At 35.3% G+C, this 19,293-nt stretch overlaps 1 protein-coding gene across 1 annotated transcript in view; it reads right to left on the bottom strand.

The window, feature by feature from the left end:
* Nucleotides 1-4,251: 4,251 nt before the first annotated feature.
* LOC108365531 (uncharacterized) overlaps nucleotides 4,252-19,293 on the bottom strand; it is an 89,839-nt gene continuing 74,797 nt past the window's right edge. The window contains exons 5-6 of the mRNA XM_017619575.1: nucleotides 17,752-18,085; nucleotides 4,252-5,279 (exon numbers count right to left, since the gene is read on the bottom strand). Coding sequence (XP_017475064.1) covers nucleotides 5,044-5,279; nucleotides 17,752-18,085 — 570 coding nt within the window. The 3' untranslated portion in view covers nucleotides 4,252-5,043. The remainder of the gene's footprint in view (nucleotides 5,280-17,751; nucleotides 18,086-19,293) is intronic.

The following is a 19,293-nucleotide window of genomic DNA, read 5'->3' as shown; positions in this document are numbered from 1 at the left end:
CAATTGACATTATTACCTTTTTAAAAACGAAATAAAATCAATTGACATTATTTCTCTTTCAAACATTAAATTTGCTTANTGTCAATTGACTTTATTTCGCACCAGGGTGGGAAATAAAGTCAATTGACCTTATTTCCGTTGACCTTATTACCTGTCACCCTAGTAGCATGGGTTCAAATATGTTCTCTTACACAAATCCTTAGATATATTTTATATATTATTATAATTATTGGTATCTTAAGAATTTCTCCAAAATAATTACTAATGTATATTCAAAGATTTTAAGGTTTCCCCCATACGATTTAAACTTTTCTTTTAAGTAATTTAGCGATGGTAACGCTAATATATTTAAATACCATACCATATACTTAAAAATAGGCCAGAGTGAACGCTGGCGCCTCTTGTTCCTCGTGGTACCTACCAGAACTAAGTCTCCGGTTAGACCTCGTAGCCGAAGCAAATAACAGTTCAGTTTCCATATCACTCTGGACGTGTGAGCATCGACGCACTGCTTACTCTGCACATCTACACCTACTGAAAACTTCATGCGCAAAGCCCACAATATTTGTCACTGTCCAATGCAGTGTCGAATTCGTACCGTCCCTCTGTCCATTTTATCCCAATGCTGTCGAGACTCCTCGCTTCCGAGTGAATCGGGCAATCTCAGAGCACGTGTTCAAAATCTTCAGTCTCCGCTACACACTCACACCCTTCAAAATCGTGGAGGTTCCTCTCGTGCAAGACTACATTAAGAAGTCTGTGTCACGTCAGGAGAAAACCCAGACGACCGTTGAGGCTACTGTTCCCAGCTGTGGGGCAAAGCTTATGCGCTCACCGATAGGCAGCGCCAAACACTTGACTTGCGTCACATAACTAAGACTGACCCCGTTAGTGCGAACCACTGATGTACGTCCTAACGACAGCCTGCCCTTGAGCAGTATATCTTGTCCACTCCCATATGTAGCCCCAGCTTATGAAAACGTGAAGTAGCTGTTTCATCTTACGCTCAGTTTCGGCTCTAGACTGGCCCTTTACCAAGACGAGAAGGTCATCCGCATATGAACTGAAGCCACAGCGCGGCTCAAGCTTCTGAAGCAGAGAATTCACAATATGGACCCCCAGATGGACCCCTGCGGTCAGCCTCGAGCGATCCCAAACTCTGCAACACCAACCATGGTGGCTCCTGGGTCAGAGAAATAACTCTGTCAGAGAGCTGTATCCGCGCACCCAAGCTGATCCAAGCGCTCAAAGAGACAGTCCCAACGCCGGTGATCAAATTGGGACGATTTATTAAAATTAATTTTCCAAACGCTAGTAGCGGCACCTCCAAATCTGTTTAAAATTTTTAAATTCTTGTATGGCTTTAGATGTGCATGTTTTAGGGACCACTTTAGTGTACATACGTATATATATTTATGTAGATTTGTAGAAGATTAATTTGCTCCTATGAACTTTAAAGAACTGCGTAGAAAGTATTTAAGGAATCTGAAAATTGTTTATTTTTGCAAAAATCTTCTAAGCTATTCTCAATATATTTGCAACGGCATACCACTCATCAAAGCCGGGCAACAGTTAGAAAAAGTTATGACGAGAATATAGCTTTAGCTGCTTTAACAGGATGCCGAAGTCCTTTTTACGTTCTTAAAATACTTTCACGCCCTTTAATCAAAATCGCTAGGAACATTTTATAATTGTTTTCTTGCAATACATAGTGATACGGCCTAACGTACATATATACACACATACTAATACTTGAACAATATAACAATCAATTATGTATTTATTTGCGGCCAGGCCACCACCAAAGATTTTAAATACATTTAAAATTTTCTAAATTTTTTTTTGCGGACAGGCTCTTCACTTTATCTCGTACTTAAATACATACGCGTATGTATATAAAAAATGCGAGTGTAAACATATTTAATTACATAACTTTATTACACCTACGTATTCTTCTTATTTCAAAGACATTGTATAACAAGAAACTGTAGTATTTTGTAGTGCTTAATTATATTTAAGTGTATTTGTTTGACAAAATCTGTAGCTGTTTTTGTTATTTGTTTAAAACTATAATAAAGTATAATTTTTATATTTCTAATTAAGATATTCTCATTTATTTAAACTTGAAGATATTTCGGAAAATAAAAATATTTTAATGAAAATAATTGCCAAACTAAACACAAGCTTATAATTTTTTTACTCGTGGGCATTCATATTTTTTTTCTTTGAGAAACAAGCTTTTATATACTATTTGGAATTTTGGACAACGGAGAAGCTGCATTTGAATCCCATTTCGAAAAACTAGCAGATTAGATTCAGTATTCTGTATTGAAACTTCAGTACTTTTCGGTACACTTTTACTTAACGGAAATAGCACTCAACATTTCACATTTAACAAAATACTATTTGTATTTATGTATAAAAAAAAATTATTTTCCAATCGAAACTTGTCACGGAATTGGACTGGTATGATAGTTACATACATATGTGGATTTGTTTTGCGTTTTCTTTTCATTGTGGATTTTCTTTCTTTGTGGAACAATTGAAAATGATGAAAAATTCATGCGAAAAATACATCAATCAACTTTCCTTAAATAAATGTTGTGGATGTATTTTCACACCCTTTTATTGAATATATTTACCATCAAAAGAGGCGCCAATTTGTAAGACAAAAGCTGAAAACGAATGAAATGAAGAAAAGTCTTATTTTTTGTTCGTAGTAATACAATTTTACAATACAGGGGGTCCTAGAACACCCATCTATGAGGGTCACCAAAATGTCTTTAGACTAGCTAAGGATAAAACGAATTTTGTCGGTAAAAATATTAATCTTGTTTTTCGAAATATTTTCCAGAATGATTGATGCACTTTTGCTTACGCAAAAATCAATTGACGAAACATTTGTCCGACAGTGATATGGTTCAAAGTCATGCTTTTGAACGCGTCTACTGGCCATACAAATCGTTGCCCGCGCAGTTTTTTCTCGATGATTGCTCACAAAAATAAATATTTAGCTGAACTACTTTGGACCGAACTTCTGCCATCTTTTGTAAATTTTTCTTTGGAAACAAACCGGCTTCGACCTTATACCATCTTTGGAGCCATTTTTCGTTTTATTTAGGTGCCAAATCAGTTCGATGATTATGTGCCTAAAAATGATTGCGCGAATAAAATTCTAAAACGCTCTTACCGGAACGGATGTAATTGTTCCCAATTTGTAAAACGACTTCGTATCGACGTCGTTTTCGACTCGTTATAGGGAACAATTTGTTTGCGCAAAGACGTCTCGCCAGCGGGCCATAAAAACGACTGGCCGGGGGGAGGGTCCCAAAAATGATTCGCCGGGGAACCGCAAAAACGATGCTCAAAATCTTTAAGAAAAACCGTATAAATCCCATTTCAAATAATGTGCAATATTTTAAAAATAAAAACAAACACAAATCTTCAAGCTTTTTTAAAAATTTCCAAATTATAAATCTGAATTAAAGAAAAAAGTATAAAGTAATTTCATCGCTTATTAAATTTGAGTGTAATGTCAAACAATTCCTTTTAATTTAACGCCGGCTAGAGATCAGGGTGTTTATTGTATTAAAACGCATAAAAAAAAACATTATCAATTTTGTATTGATAGAATGAATCCGGTTTGGGGTCGTTTCGAGTTTACCCAAACGACTTCACCACAGCAGCCGCCGGTAAAATTTTCCTACTAGTTTTGGGTGTCCTGATAAAGAGTTTAGTTATTTAATATTTCGCTCAACACTGATTTGGTTATATTTAAGTGAAGTTAGTTGAGGTAACTGACTAAATTTCTCAATGTGCTTTAAAATTAATTTTTGTTTTAAAATATCAATATGTCAGCTTTTCATTTAATTAATGCATTTTAAAAGCGTTACCTAAACTCTAAAATGTTTCACGGTAAAATAACTTGTATCAAAATCAAAATAAATGCACCTAGATAATAAATGCAGCTTTTATTAAAGTTTCTTTTTTTAACGTGTATACACATAAATATTATATAAAAAATTTCTTATTTAAACGTAATACAAAATACAATTAATTAAGTTTCTATGTATAATAAATATTGTGCTTACTAAATTTTTTTTGGAATAAAAGTCTTTTTTTCAGCAGAATAAAAATGCATTAAAAGCGCCACAGCATTGCTTGCGTATAAATAAAACGATTTTTTGGTCAATTGTTTTTTTTCACAAATCAAAAATTTACACGTGACTACTGCGTATACGAACTTGTTTATGTATTGGTATTTAATTGTTTACATAAGCTTATTCATATATGCATCAACATAATAACTACTTATTTACAAATATTTATTTAATATCAATTCTTCCACAATAATTAACACCTAAATTATTTTTGTTTCTCGTTTTCCATTTTCATTTTCATTTCCATTTAAATTGGTTTTGCCTTACTTTCTTCTTACTTACGCTTAATTAACTTTGTAAGTGTAAAACACGATTAACAATATTCAATTACAAACATGCAAATATTACATACATATTTATGTAGTTACATGCATACATACTCGAAAAAGCTTATTTAAAAAATGTTATTTACTTATTGCTCCGCCTTCGTGTGTTTTTTTTCCGCATTATTTTCAACTGCAACGCCGCTCTTTAAGCTTTTCCTAATTAACTTAATTAACATGTATGTATGTATACATACATAGAGTAATGTTTGTGTATGTATGCAAGGGTGTTCGTGTGTATCATCACTTATGTAAACTGGCTTAAAATATTGTATGTATTTTAACTATCGCTTTATAGCGTGTTTCGTATGTTTTTTTTTGTTTTTGTTTTGGTTTTTCACTTGGCTTCTTCCTTTGCAATTAAAAGCTTTTGTTGCAGCGCCTATAATTATGCTCCATTTTCTTGTTTTCGTATTTTATGGCGAAGCTGTATGTATCGTAGTAATTCGATGCATCGACAGCCATCCGCAATCGCTTCAGGCCCAGCCTCCCAGAGTCAGCTAGGGCTTTCTGCTTCTTCCTCTTTACTGCATTAATTCATTCGATTTGAAGCGATTGAACTATCTTCCGGCGATGGCTGCTTGTTTCAACCTTAATGTGTTGTAAATACTCACTGCGCTGGCTGCCATGTCGAGGAGGAGTGCCTGTGAACGCCATACAGCAGCTGCCAATACTGTCAATTTCAATGGACGCGCTATGCTGTCGCCCGATAGTGCACCCGCCGATGCGGAGGAGGTGGCTGAGGAGAAGTACGTCTCGAAGAAATTACGCAGACTGGAGCCGGATGACAATGTCACTGTATAAATAGAGAGAGAGAGAGAAAAGAAAACACATTTAATAAGGCAAAGGCGAAGTAGATGGATGATAATGAAACTCATTGAATTGAGCGTAAAAGACAATGTATGAAATTAAAGAATGGCCAAGAGATTACAAGTTAATACAATGGCTGGATAAACAATGACCAAGACAAGTAAGAAAAGTCTGATCGAAATTGAAATTGGTTGGAGGGCAAAAATCTTCTCTTTAAAAATACAATGCAAAATTATGTAGCTACATAATTTTTTTTATAACTGTGAAAGCGAGTTTCATAGTCCATTAAATTTTTGTATATTTAATAGGGTGCAAGTTTGAAGTTGTTAAGAATTCACATTGATTTTTATTTTTATTATTGCCAACAGTACCATTTATTAAAAATCAACGCGATTTTTTAACTCTGTAGGGACGCTAAAATGACAAAAAAAAAAACGCCGAAATACGGAAACATAATTTTGGGTCGTATATTTCGGATCTATGCATAATTTGTCTAGATTAGGTAATTTTCCCAAAATAACTTTATTTCCTGCTTCTATTTCTTACAAACAATTATGACACATTTTCGTTTGGCCATTCAAAAATTGTTTATTATCCATCCTTTTCCTTGTTAAAGTTTGATTATTTTTCATGAAAATTAAACTTTTGTGGGAAAATGGCCTGATCTAGAAAAACGGTATACCCATCCGTATTAACAATTTTTGTGTAATTTCAAAACTTAGGATTTTCCTTAAAGTCTAACACCCAAATACATAAAAAATAACAAAGACTTTAACTGCTTTAGAAATTGAAAATTTGTATGAAAATGTCACTTTAGAGAGCTCTTTAAATCTATTTAATTTTTATGAATAAGGCCATAAGTATACAACAATTTAATAGGCTATACAACTTGCATGCCTAAATATTTTATAAAACTTCAATGAAATAACTTAAATTTTAAGTATTTTTTTATGACATTTTAATTTTTTCGTCTGCATTTTTTTCGTTTTGCGGTAACCGTATAGTTGACTTCAACTAGTTTTTATAAAACAACATTTAAAAAAAAGTGACTCTCGTTGCACTATGCTCTGCAAACTTAAATAGAAAGTAATAAAAATTCAAAAATTGTGCTCGAAAAGTCTCGTCTAAATCTTATTAGCTTTAAATTAAAAAAATTCCAAAGCGATTGAACAGAAAATTCCAGTGTGGCACCACTGTGCATCGGGTCCAGTGACCTTGCCCCAAGCAAGTGGCTCTCTTGATACTTCCAGCTGTAGCAGCTAACCAGAAAGCATCTGGCGAGCGATTTAAATATGCTTGTACCCGCTCAGTGCTTTGTTCATTGCGATTGATCAAAGATATGTGTAGTTAGTTAGTTTTCTAGCTTTTTATGAAAAATTCCAAAATAACTGAAACATCCGGACTTTTATTTTTTTAGTCCAGTAATAAAAGTTTAACTTGGCCAAATATGTTTTAAGGCCGAAATAAAGGCTCTTTCCTAATAATATACAAACCGCTTATCTATTTAAATTAAACAAATTTGTTATCAAATGAAAGAAATAGATTTCAAATAGGTATATCTAAACGAAAGTTGCCACCTATTAAAATATTTTTTTTTTAATTTAAAAAAATTTACTGGACTAAAAAGTCCGAAAATAACTTTTTTCTAAAAGCATTTATTATAAAAGTTATAAAGGGCTAGCTCCCTAAATTCTACATAAGAAATGCACTTGAGAGTTCAAAAGAAAGTAGTCTTCATAAAACCATGTAGCAATTTTTCTAAATACCATAGAAGTTCTTCATTGCAATGTTTTTCTATTTTGATTTTTCCTTCGATGTAGAAAAACTTCAAATTGCATGGGTTCACTAAATCAGCTCTTGTATTTGCTGTATTGTGCTTGTTTGTTAGCAATATTATTACTTTTGCTTTCATAGTTTCAGTTTTGATTAGATCCCTCGAGGGTGGCATGTTGGCAGCACGTACAACCTATACATAAATAAAATTGATATGCAACCAGCGGCGGCCCAATTGAGCTAGCTGGAGAGTTGTGTGTTTAGTTGCTCAGTTGCCGCGGAGGCAAGCATTGAGCTTGAGGAAAATAAAAAAGTTTTGACAGCCAACAATGATGCATCATAATGCTAACAAATGCGAAAAAGGGCAAGCGCTTCAAAAGTTTAGTAGAAGTGGGTATGTGTGTGCGTGTATATGTGTAATACAAATTAAAACAAAATATCCAGTTAGAATGCCATAAAAAAACACACAACGAAGACACTGCTGAAGTATTACTAGAAAGCCTGCTACACTCTAAAAAGTAAATGTAAAACTGCTACTGAAAAGTGTTTATTTTTCTAGCAGAATCTGTGAAAACATATGCACAAGATGTTCAAGAGATTCGATTTTGAACATGAGTTGTTTAAAATATACACATAAAATGTTAAAAATTACAAAAATTTTGGAAGTAAAAATAAAAAATAAAATTTGGCATGTAAAAGTAAGCAGACAGTATTTAATTTTGCACACTTTAGGAGAGGAAACTTGTTACCTCTCTTTATATGCGTAAATTTAAACAAAAATTGTTTAGATGAAACTTTAAACATTTTATGTGTAAACTGTGAAGTTGTGAGCATGAATGTTTAGAAGTCAAAAAACAAATTTAAAATTTGTTCTACGCCACACAAAGGATAAGTAAAAGTATAAAAGAAGTGTTTAATTTAATTAACACAGTGGGTAAATTTGTATTCATATGCGCAAATTTAAGCAACAAATTTTTTAGAATTTATACCCTAACGCCTTTCGCACAGAAAATTCTGCCTTCTTTTGAAAAATCCGTGTAGGGATGCTGGGTACATTTATTCGACTAAAGATAAATACAAGGAAGCTGTCTGACTGCCAACTCGAATATACTAAAGCAACATTTGAGAATACCGCACTCCACCAAATTGTTACCGGTATCGAACAAGTTTTGGCTTATAACCAACAAACACTAGGTGCTGTTCAAGATACCAAAAGAGCTTATATCAGCGTCAAACTTTAAGCGATCGCAAAGCCACAGCCCCATGTTGGGCTGCATCGACCTTTGGTGGGTTTGGTCGATCTTCTGTTAAATAAAAGTGTAATTAATTTTGAAAAGTGCATTCTCTGACGAAATACTCTCTTAGATCTTACATTAAATGGTGAACACCTAACTTGAGTGCCTATATGGCATAGTCTGCCACGCCTTTGCTTACTCAACTGGTGAACACTCACACGAACTGTTGCAAAGCGCGTTAAGTATTCCGGAACTCTGGTAAAAAAAGGCAGACTGAATGGCTAAGCATGCAAAAATAGTTCGTTTCACTTTATAAGGAAAACTAAAATTCCCTTATTTCTACGTCCAAAACTAAACGGTGTGGTACCATAGCTCTAAGATAAAGTGAAATACACTGCACTTTGGCTTATCTTATTTTTTTAGCAACTATCTACTTTTATAGCCAAGCAACTAGTTATAAGATTACTGAACTGCTGTGGAACCTCGTCGATAGTGGCCACTAAAAAGTTAGCACACATATTTGCTATGGGTACCAAGTCATGCAAGGACATACAGGTAAGCTTAATTGCAAGGAAGACAAACTTGTGAGGACAGGAACTTGCCTATTTGGCGTAATTGTTCTTCGAAAAAGAAAGTAAGGTGGTCAGAATATACTTGTAGGATAACCTTACCAATTTCGCCCAACAGCAACAAGAAAAGGTTGGCCCATTCAGTCGTCTAGAATGTTTTTTACTTCGATCAGTGACCGCAATCATAACCTCACCAGCAGCTACTTAATGAGTAGGCATGTTTGTGGAATGAACCTGCCGGCCAATAACAATGCCTCAGCTGCTGCAATGAGGTTGAAAGTGAAAAAATAAAGGACTATCACGGCCACTGTCTGCAATAGAGAGGATAGAATACGCCCATTTTTACCACGACGCAGTGTTATAAGGCCTTAGGAAATAACGCCACATGACTTATTTTATTTCACATTGAGAAATAAGGCCATATTTTTGCGTATTGTCTTAATTATCACTGTGAAAGTGAAATAACGCCATTATCACGTCATTGATAATTTTTTGTGTAATGTTTACTTAGCGCATAGCTAGTACGAATATGGAAAGTTACTCGGTAATTTTCTAGTTTAAACAAAAACCAAATATGTAGGGAGGGTTACCAATCGACCCGTTTTAGGCTCCTTTTACACCCCCTTTTACGGCTAACCAAATATTCCTAAGGTACAGAGAATTATATTACATTAGATAGATATTTGGTGCTGATGTCATGTGTGAAGTAAATCAAATTGCAAATAAGTTTAATATTAAGCAAAACAAGTAAGAAAGTCTAAGTTCGGGCGAAGCCGAACATTAAATACCCGGCGCAAGTATTAAATATATGTTTTTTCACCTTTCCGAAACCTTCCGCTAGATGGTATGCCGGGGTGTATCAATTTTGAGTAAATTAGCGTCCTTCAATTTCGAAATATTGAAGTTTCAAGCATTTCTGAAATTTACCTTTATATGAGAAGCGGCCGTTATTTTAGTCCGATTTCAATAATTTTCAACGTTTTGCTTATATGTGGCAAGCACAATAACCACACCGAGTTTGGTACAAATTGGTAGAACGGTTACCGATATACTTATATGAGATCATAAGTGGGCGGTGCCACGCCCATTTTCCAAAATTTTACCATAAACGTATTTCTTGGTAAAGAATTGTTGCAAGCATCAATTTTGAATAAATTAGCTTCAATATTTACTGATTTATCGAAGATTTTGTATTTCTCTAAATTACCGTTATATGGGATGTGGGCGTGGTTATTGTCCGATTTTAAAAAGTTTCGGCGGTTTTTTATGCTGTACCAAGGCCAACAACTGTGCCAAGTTTGGAAGAAATTGGTGCAGCGGTTACCAAGATATACACATGTAACCATAAGTGGGCGTGGCTACGCCCATTTTCCAAAAATTTATAATATTCTTATTTTTCGTCTAAAAATTATTGTAAATATCAATTTTGAGTGAATTATCTTCAGTAGTTACTAAAATATCGCAGTTTTCGTATTTCTGGAAATTACCGTTATATGGGAAGTGGGCGTGGTTAAAGTCCGATTTCGCCCATTTTCAATACCAACCTACCTTGGATTAAGGGAAACCTACATACCAAATTTCGTTGAGATATCTCAATTTTTGCTCGAGTTATCGTGTACACGGACAGACGGACAGACGGACAGACGGACAGACGGACGGACAGACAGACATGGCTTAATCGATTTCTTTTTTCATCCTGATCATTTATGTATACATTTGTCTATATCTATCTCGATTCGTTTTGGCTGTTACAAACAACCGTTATGTGAACAAAATTAATATACCCTTGTGCACAAGTGCGCTCGGGTATAAAAATTAATTCAAAAGTGACACCAATGACATACATGTACATGGTTGGGGCGAAAATGCTTTCCTAACTTCGATACTGAATTAAAGAAACGTGCTCACCTCCCGTTTGACATGAGATAGAGACCAGACGGTCAATTTCCGTTCTGCATTCTAGTGAAGTGAAGTGAAAATTACAAAATTAACACCGAAATAAATGCGGTGTAAAAGTGTTATTTTATCACTTCGCAATAACGCAGAACGAGAACTGAACCCAGGAAAAAGATAAAATTGATGCGTGAGATAAGTTATTTTATGGTGTTATGTTTCTGTTGTTATGTTGTGTTATATTATGTTATGCTGTCCCATATTATGTTATACCATGTTATATTATGTTATATTATAATATGTTATGTTACGTTATGTTGTGTTATGTAATGTTATGTTATACGTATTAGCAATCTTTACACGGTCAAAAAAGCATTAAAAAAATTATTCAACAGGAAGATATTTTTTACAAAAAAAGGTTGTTTATTTCTTAATAAAAAAATTAAACAATGTGCCCGAACTGAAACGAAAAAACGGAAAATGGTATACAGTGCTGACCCGCTATTTCGATGTGGTAATTAATTCCCGCGGGAAACTGACTAAGTTTTCACCTGTTCATAAGCTTAAGTTGCGACACAAATTCGCAGGTAATCTGTTCAACTCGGGCTCCCTGCGTTAGTAAATTGCGACTGAGGTTTTCATGCCCGGAGCCCGTCAAACTGGAAAAGTCAGTGACCGGCAAGTGATGAAATTCCATTGCAGGCTTTCATGAGAGCAGGTGTCCATTTCCAACCGGAAAGCAGCGCTAACAGTTCGAGTTGTCGAGGAATTTGCTGCAAGCAAAATCGCAAAGCGCTGCAGAATTTGAAAGGCGCTTAGGGAAAAGAGATAAAGGGCTGAGAGTGTGTGGGTATGAATGCATTTTAGCTAGGAATTAGATTTCATCGTTTGCTCCACCAGTGATTTAAATACATACATACTATTTGTACATACAAACATTTATGCGTAAAAAAACTTTCGCAAGCACACATATCTATGTATGTATGTAGGTATGTATATAGTATGTAAAGGTTCAACGGTGAAGTTTTACCGGACCCCATATGCTCATTTATTTACTTGTTTGTTTGCTCGCTTCTTGTCTTTTTCGGCGCCGGCAGCGACCTGTGGCTTTCTTTTCAGTCTCTCTCTTCCTTTTCCATTAGTTCCACAGTTTTTGCTTGCCGTTTGTTGCATAGGTGTATACGCCTGTCTTCCATTGCCTCCATTGCTGATTGCTGAGTTGAAGTTTAAGCGCATTTTTGGGGGCGTTATATTTGTCGCTGCGGGAAATTTGTAAGTTGTGCCAAGTTGCATGCCACCGAGCACAACATGCGACACTAATCAAATTAAAGTGAATGCAGCTTGTTGGTGGTTTTGTTGCTGTTGTTGTTGTTGTTGTGTCGGGTGCTGCGTGACCAGTGCCGCTTGCAAAACTATTTGTGGAAATTGTTGCATGTTGCACGCTCTCGTGTAGAACCGATAGAAAGGCAGTTTTGATTAAAGCAGTCCCAATGGCTGTGAGATGTGTGTGCCTCTTCGAAGGCAAGCGAAAAAGGATTGCTTTCTATGTGCTAAGTGTGAGAGTATGATGCTCATTTTGTGACATTCAATGGAGTTCCGAGTTTTTCAAAGTTTTGCAATGTAGTTTCATAATCAAATTATTGAAAAAGAAACTTATACGACTTCGTTTCTTCAAACATCTGTCGCCTTTTGGTGGTCTCTTTCTCTTTTCGTATTCGATTCTAAAAAGGTGAGAACATTTTGTGTTCATTTCTTAAATGTCAGACTCTAACAAATCAAAAAAAGGACATTCTCTGCCCTCTAAAGCTTTGTCTGGTGAGATTGTTTCCCTGAAAAACAGATGATTGCCCTTCCACACTTCTTCTTCCCATCGCAGTGGGAGCGATGTACCCGTTTGTAGAAGAAAAATAATATTCCTATTTCTAGAATTTAAATCGCGAGTAAAATACCACTTTTTAAATACTCTCAATTTGAGTTTAAGTACTCCACAAATTAGCTGAGAATATTTTGATCAGCTTTTAGCAGTTGGTCACAAAAATTATATATAATTCTAAAAACTGTCAAAACCACTTCACATGAGCAAATTACTTTGCCTCGAACCCAAATCATTTGAAGTAAACAGTCTATGCACCATGCTGCCAAATATTTTTGCCATTTGTTCAACAGGGATATTTTTTGCATCTGATTGTTTTTTGTTTTTTTTTTTCGGATAACCACAAGCAAGTTACTCTCGAAAAATTAAACAACATTGAAATGATATTTTCTGAAACAATTTTGTGTTGAAATTACGGTACCGCGGGGAAATATTCTTCTGCAAGTTCACTTGAAATGTAATAAGAAAGTATGTATGTATGTATGTATGTAGAAAGTCGGGTAAGGAACAAAGAAAAAAGCACAAAGAAAACAAATAAATTAAAATGTGGTCATTCGCCACAGCCCGTGGCGGCGAGACATTCTAAACAATGTCAATGAGCGGGTCAAAGCTGATAAAATAAGCAACTGGGGGATTTCTAAGCAGCAAAGTTCGCCCAGTGAAATACTTCAGTCGCAGAACGACAAATTAAATTAGAATGAATATTAAAAGAAAGAAGAAGAAAAGAAAATTAAATTAATCTACATGCAAAAGACAAAACAGGTGAAAATCTGTTGGTTTTAAGGACAAATATATGTATGTACGTACATTTATGTTGACAATTAATTCCAGACTTTTTTTTTAAATTTATGTAGCTAGAGTAGACGCGAAATGTGAATTTCGCAAGTTCGGTCAGTGGGTTACCCCATTGCAGTTTGCTGATAATTCTTCCTTTTAATGATTGTTTCATGAGAAGGGACTTCCACATTCATTTACGGGAGGATTTGAAGAAGTATTACTTGTGAAGTCGTAACTCCAAAAAAATTTAGGCGTTTGGTGGTGCGGTGGCGGTGGAGTGTCCATAAGGTGAAATCATATAATCACCCTAAGATTCCAACGTTTTCTTTCACTTTTAGTGCAAGGATATCACTATCTATAACCCTCTCCACTTTGAAAGTATCCCAAATTGACTCTTACTATTTAAGAAAAAGAGTAACCCACAACAGAGAACAGCTGATTTATTTTTTGTAGATGGCTGCCCCGCTCAGTGGGAAATGGTTATTTGCATATAATTTCTGTTGCTTTTGGCCTCGGACATTTATCGCTGGGAGGGAAGAAATAAGTGTTAGATAAATTTTTGTCACTAACTAACTTATTTAAAAATATACTAAACTATAATAGCACCTACACCAATATTTAATTCTGCTTATACTGTTATATATGGACGAAAAAAAAGATCAATAACATAAAATAAAATAAAATAAAATAAAATAAAATAAAATAAAATAAAATAAAATAAAATAAAATAAAATAAAATAAAATAAAATAAAATAAAATAAAATACCTTATCATGTTAAAAATGTGCGCGTTTTCTTCTGTGTCATAAATGCTCGCACATATATGTATATGTATATCCTGCAAAGATATGCCAAACGCTTTTCTTCCGCTTATGTACGTCTGCTTATATTTTTTTGTCTTTCAATAACCCAAAAACGAAGACACTTAAAAATAAAAGTTCCCGCCAAAGTGTCTTTAGGGAATGGAAATTTAAGCAGTTGATAAGAATCACAAAAAGATCACTTTGAGAAATGCTCTTTGCTTGAGAGATTTGTATTTGTGTCAGTGAGAAACACAATAAAAAATAAGTTGACAGGTTTATTTAAGTAGCTTTTGAATTTGTCCTGTCCGAAAGATAAAACTTTATCATATCAATTTTAGTCAGTGGGAAATTAAACTTGCTGAAAAATTTTCAACGCAAATTTAAAATTTTAAGGGGTGGTTTCTCCAACTCAACTTAAATTAGTTTAGTCATTTGGTAGACTTAAGTCAAAAGTTAGCCTACTTTTTACACAGCTTATTCTTGACTAAGTGCAAAAAATTGACTAAACGAAGTTAAGTTAAGTTGGAGAAACCAGCCCTAAGTGTTTATTTGGTTGACTTAACCACGAAGTAAATTCTAAATAATAACTAAACAAATGTTGCGAAATTATTTGCTCTAATGGCGAGGTATTTACGCTAAAACAAACTGCCACATACATATTGGTCATTCCATACAATATCTACATCTCACTATTTTTTTGTTGCTTTTTTTTTGTTGGTGAAATATATTTTTTTACATTCTTCATCGAAAAAAGCAGACACCTTTTTTATTTCGTCATGATATTCGAAAATCTCGAAAAAAATATTCCCGAAATTTTAAACTCACGGGGAAGTATCTTTTTCCAATTGTTTGCAGTTAATAAACTATTTGTCGAAGAAAATCAGTAAAGGAGTCAAAACCAAAATATTTTGTCTATAACTTTTTAAATAGCCTAGCTGACGGGATGTGGATTTCATATGACTCAATTCTTTCCCAAGTCGAATTGGTAGGTCATTGCTTATGGCCACAGAAATACCGGCTAGAGATATCTATAAAAACCGGTGCAACCCGATTAGGAAAAACCGAGGTGTAACAGAGTGTCCGAGCTATTTTACAGCACATCTATGTAAAGTGTAAAGAAAAGTACGTCAGTAGAAATATACAGCTATTTAAGCATGCTGACAATTGAATGGGTCCATCCGCTTATGTATACCCTGCCTGAAAGGATTTTTCACTAAAAAAATATACTATACATATGTTCCAGTAGTTACTAGTTCGATCTTTTTTAGCATATTAGACTATAATTGAAATAATATGTAACTTAAGGAGCAAGACAAATTCCTTTAACAAAGCTTCTATACCGTCGAGGCTTCTAATATTTAGCGCCTATATATTTGTGCATAACTGTCCAAAGGTATGCAAAAGAACATTAAGAGAGAAATATAAATAATAACGAATGGGACACAAGCGTCCCACCGCAGCGCAAATGGCAAAGAAAAGCGCAATTTTCCGCTGCAAAAGTCTAACAAAGTCTTATTGTGGTGCAGCACAGCGGGCAGAAATACGTTTTTTTAACCTTTCCTGCAAATCAAAAGAAAAAAATCCTTTGATGTTGCGGTAAAGCAAAGAATTTTTTTTTTTTCCCATATATTCAAACATATTTGTGTACACATGCTTACATAAGTCCATACGATTCTATATGTATTTGTACTATATATGCATGCGTACTTTAACATACACATGTATGTATATATATTTGTAGGCATATAAGTATGTAAACACGTTTCACTGAGGCGCGGGTCGCTAACTATTTGCCATGTCCATAATTTTTTGTCATCTCTACAGGTGACTTAGACAAAAAAAAACACTGTTTTGACTAAATTTGACAAGCCAAAAGGCGGTGTATTCCACACCAAATCGAATGATGGAAATACTGCCAGAGAATTTTTCAATAATGCTGGCTTGCCCGCTTGGTTGGTGTTTTGCAGATGCTTAATCACGACCACGTTATGTTTTATTACTTGTTATAATTACATAGAATTAAAAAAAAGAGAAAAAATTACTCCACTGGAAGAATTTTTGGGCGCTCGCTCAATAAAAGCCCGTCCACTGTGCCATGTGCGCGATGCAGTAACAGAGGCAGCTTTATTGGGTTTAAGAGCCCACTGAACTCCGCAGCGTCTCTTCGCAACGAAGTACGACTGCAACCGGCTTACAACCTGTCTTACAACTTATCGGCTTACACTTTTAGCCTGCATTCAGAAATCGTGCCTCTACATAAGACAAATTTCAAATGAAAAGGAAAATACAGCCTGTTCTCTTGGTGATTACCAGGGCGTGCGTTCAAAGAATTATGATTTATGGCATGCATCTGGAATGTTCGGACTTAAAATAAGAAAGCTGCCTTTACACAGCTGGTTGATGAGTTGGGGATGGATAAGGATTATATAACCGACAATCAAGAAACGCGATAGACCGATGCTTGCGACGTCGGTAGAAAATAATTTAAAGATGCAGCGATTCAATTTAAAAAGAATAAGAAGTTCCCTTACTTGATTTAATTTAACTTTTTTAAACTAGCCTAAAATAGAATTTAGATGATTGGCCCGTAGTCATAGTCAATATAAAGTCGACAGTAAAGTTAGTTGCAGCATTTGAACATAATTTTCAATCGGATTTTTGTCAAAAAAGCTGTAAGTAACTTTACAGTCGACTTTATAGACTTGGATGGATGAAGGTTTAAAAATGTCTCGACTCCGGCGCCACCTAGCAGCACAAATACGGTGTTGCATTTTTGTGATATCCGTACGCTCAACATCTTGGTAATTATTTATCACTCTTCAACTTAAGAGAGCTGTTCCCAAAAACTTAGCCTCCACCACAAAATGTCCTATAATGGACTTAAACTGATCGCTTTCGCATGAGGCGCAAAGCATGGAATTCTACAGCACTAGGTTCCAGAATAAGAATCTACATTACTAATATGGCTGTCTTCTAATTGGAAAAGTACTTACCACCAAAGCGGTCAAGTTATGATAGAGGGTCGACACGTTTCTAGATCTAGTTAGAATTCAAGGATCAAGATAAGAACCCTATGCGCCTATGCCATCGAAAAACAATAACAACCTACAGACAGTATTGTCGTCACTCGACTCCAAACTGATTAATGGAAGTGACGGAAGAGAAAAAATTAGTTAAAGTTGCAAAATGTTAAACTGTTTTTAAATTTTAAGTAATACCACTATTGGAATAATTAAAAAAAACATTAATAGAATCTAGCTGAATTTTAAAATAAGCGCTCAAGCGATTTCTCAATAAAAAAAGGGTTTAATGCAGATGGGAACACAGAAAATGCACTAACTCCCAGGTATGAATACTTATGGAATTGTATTAAAATAAAGTGCACAATCGATAAAGCAAATGCGTAAAATTACTTTAACCAACTACCCGCATTAAATTTCGGTCTTACTTATATATATTGGCACTTACTTATTTACAAATGACTTCTAAGTAAATATGTAGTAAATGCATAGATAATCCCGCACTCCTCCACTCACCTCTGGCTGGCACCGGATCCTTTTGCGGTGTGCCCAATTCGATTTCCTTGTACTCCTGATACAAATCACCAATTTGTGCTGTGCATCGCAAAACCAAACCACCATTGCCCACACCTACACCAACACCAACACCAATTCCAATTCCACCGTCGCCGCCATTGTGTGTATTATAGGGCACACCGATAGCAGCCTGACTGCCGCTCAGGTGATTCATCAAGTGCTGGGTATTAATGGCAGCAGCAAAATGTGCTGCATGCAATTGCAGTTTCAGGCTCAGTCTCGACGCTATTAAATTGTCAACCGTTCTGATGTATTGCGTTTCGCCCGTTGATACCTGTAAAATGCGCAAAAATGAAAGAGAAGTGAAATTAAAATTAGAAAAAAGCAAACAGTAATGCTAAGCAGATGGAGAATAAAGCAATGAATAGTTGGTAGTTAAATAGTCGCATGTAATGGCTAAATGGGAGCAAATAGGCAGATAGGCTGTCCTTGGCATGTGAATATGCACAGGTACAGGCGTACATGTATGTAGGTTTTTTTGTATGTATGTATGTATTTATGCGCTCTTGCTATAGCTACATATATGTAGGTGAATATTTAGTATTACAGGCACCGCGCTAAGCTGCTAAGAGATTTAGTGAATGTGGTTGTGCATGTGCGAGTATAGTTCAGCAAATCGGTCCTAGTATGTGTGTAAATTTACACACATGCATACATATTTTTTTTTTTGTAGTTAGTCGCCGATGGTAGTTCTTGGACGTATGTACAAAGTACCGATTAAGTGCGCTCAATGAACTCCATTCAGCTTAGCTTTACCTGTAGCTTGTCGTAGTTTGGCTTATTTCTACTGCTTCGGTATATCAAGTGAAGCGATTTTTTGTGGCGACGGCCAGTTTACTTTGTAAATTATTGTAGTACAGTGATTAATGTCACTTGGCGTGTATGTGCTGACGCTAATTAATTTAAAAATATAGCACCTCAAGTGAGCAAGTAATGGACTTTTCGACTTTTGCTTGTGGGTAGGTATTTCAATTTAAGTTTTTAAGAGACATTTAAGTTTCCTGGAACGAGAACTGATAACGGAATGAAGGCGTTTCTGAATGATTTTTTTTATCATAATATATGGTTAGTTTTTACTTGTGACAACTTACGCCTATGTTATTTTTTTTTATAGCAGCCTTCGGTACAAAACTAAATTTAAGACAAGCCTTACAATTATCGGACATAAAACGCCAGATGCTGACCGAAGTTCGCCAGGGAAAATACCATCCATGCCTGGAGATTTGTGGGGCTGGAAGGACTTTATGGCTCTCTTTACATCAATAAAACCCGCTGAAGCTAACGATCGCTCAGAGTTAATGAACGCGGTGCTAGGTCTAGTAGTACACCCTGGAAAGTGCGCGCTCATTAGGACTTGACGAATTTCCTCACGAGATGAAGTCCAGCCGCAATTTAGTTACTGAATATACATCGGGTTCATCGGACTTCCCTCAATACTATCGCAATAATCCTTCCAGGAGTCCCTTTGGGCTTTCCTGGTGG

Source organism: Rhagoletis zephyria, unplaced genomic scaffold (genome assembly GCF_001687245.7).
Source record: "Rhagoletis zephyria isolate East Lansing unplaced genomic scaffold, Rhagoletis_zephyria_1.1 Rzeph_scaffold_01901, whole genome shotgun sequence".
Lineage (NCBI taxonomy): Eukaryota > Metazoa > Arthropoda > Insecta > Diptera > Tephritidae > Rhagoletis > Rhagoletis zephyria.
This window is presented reverse-complemented; position numbering and strand designations above follow the sequence as displayed.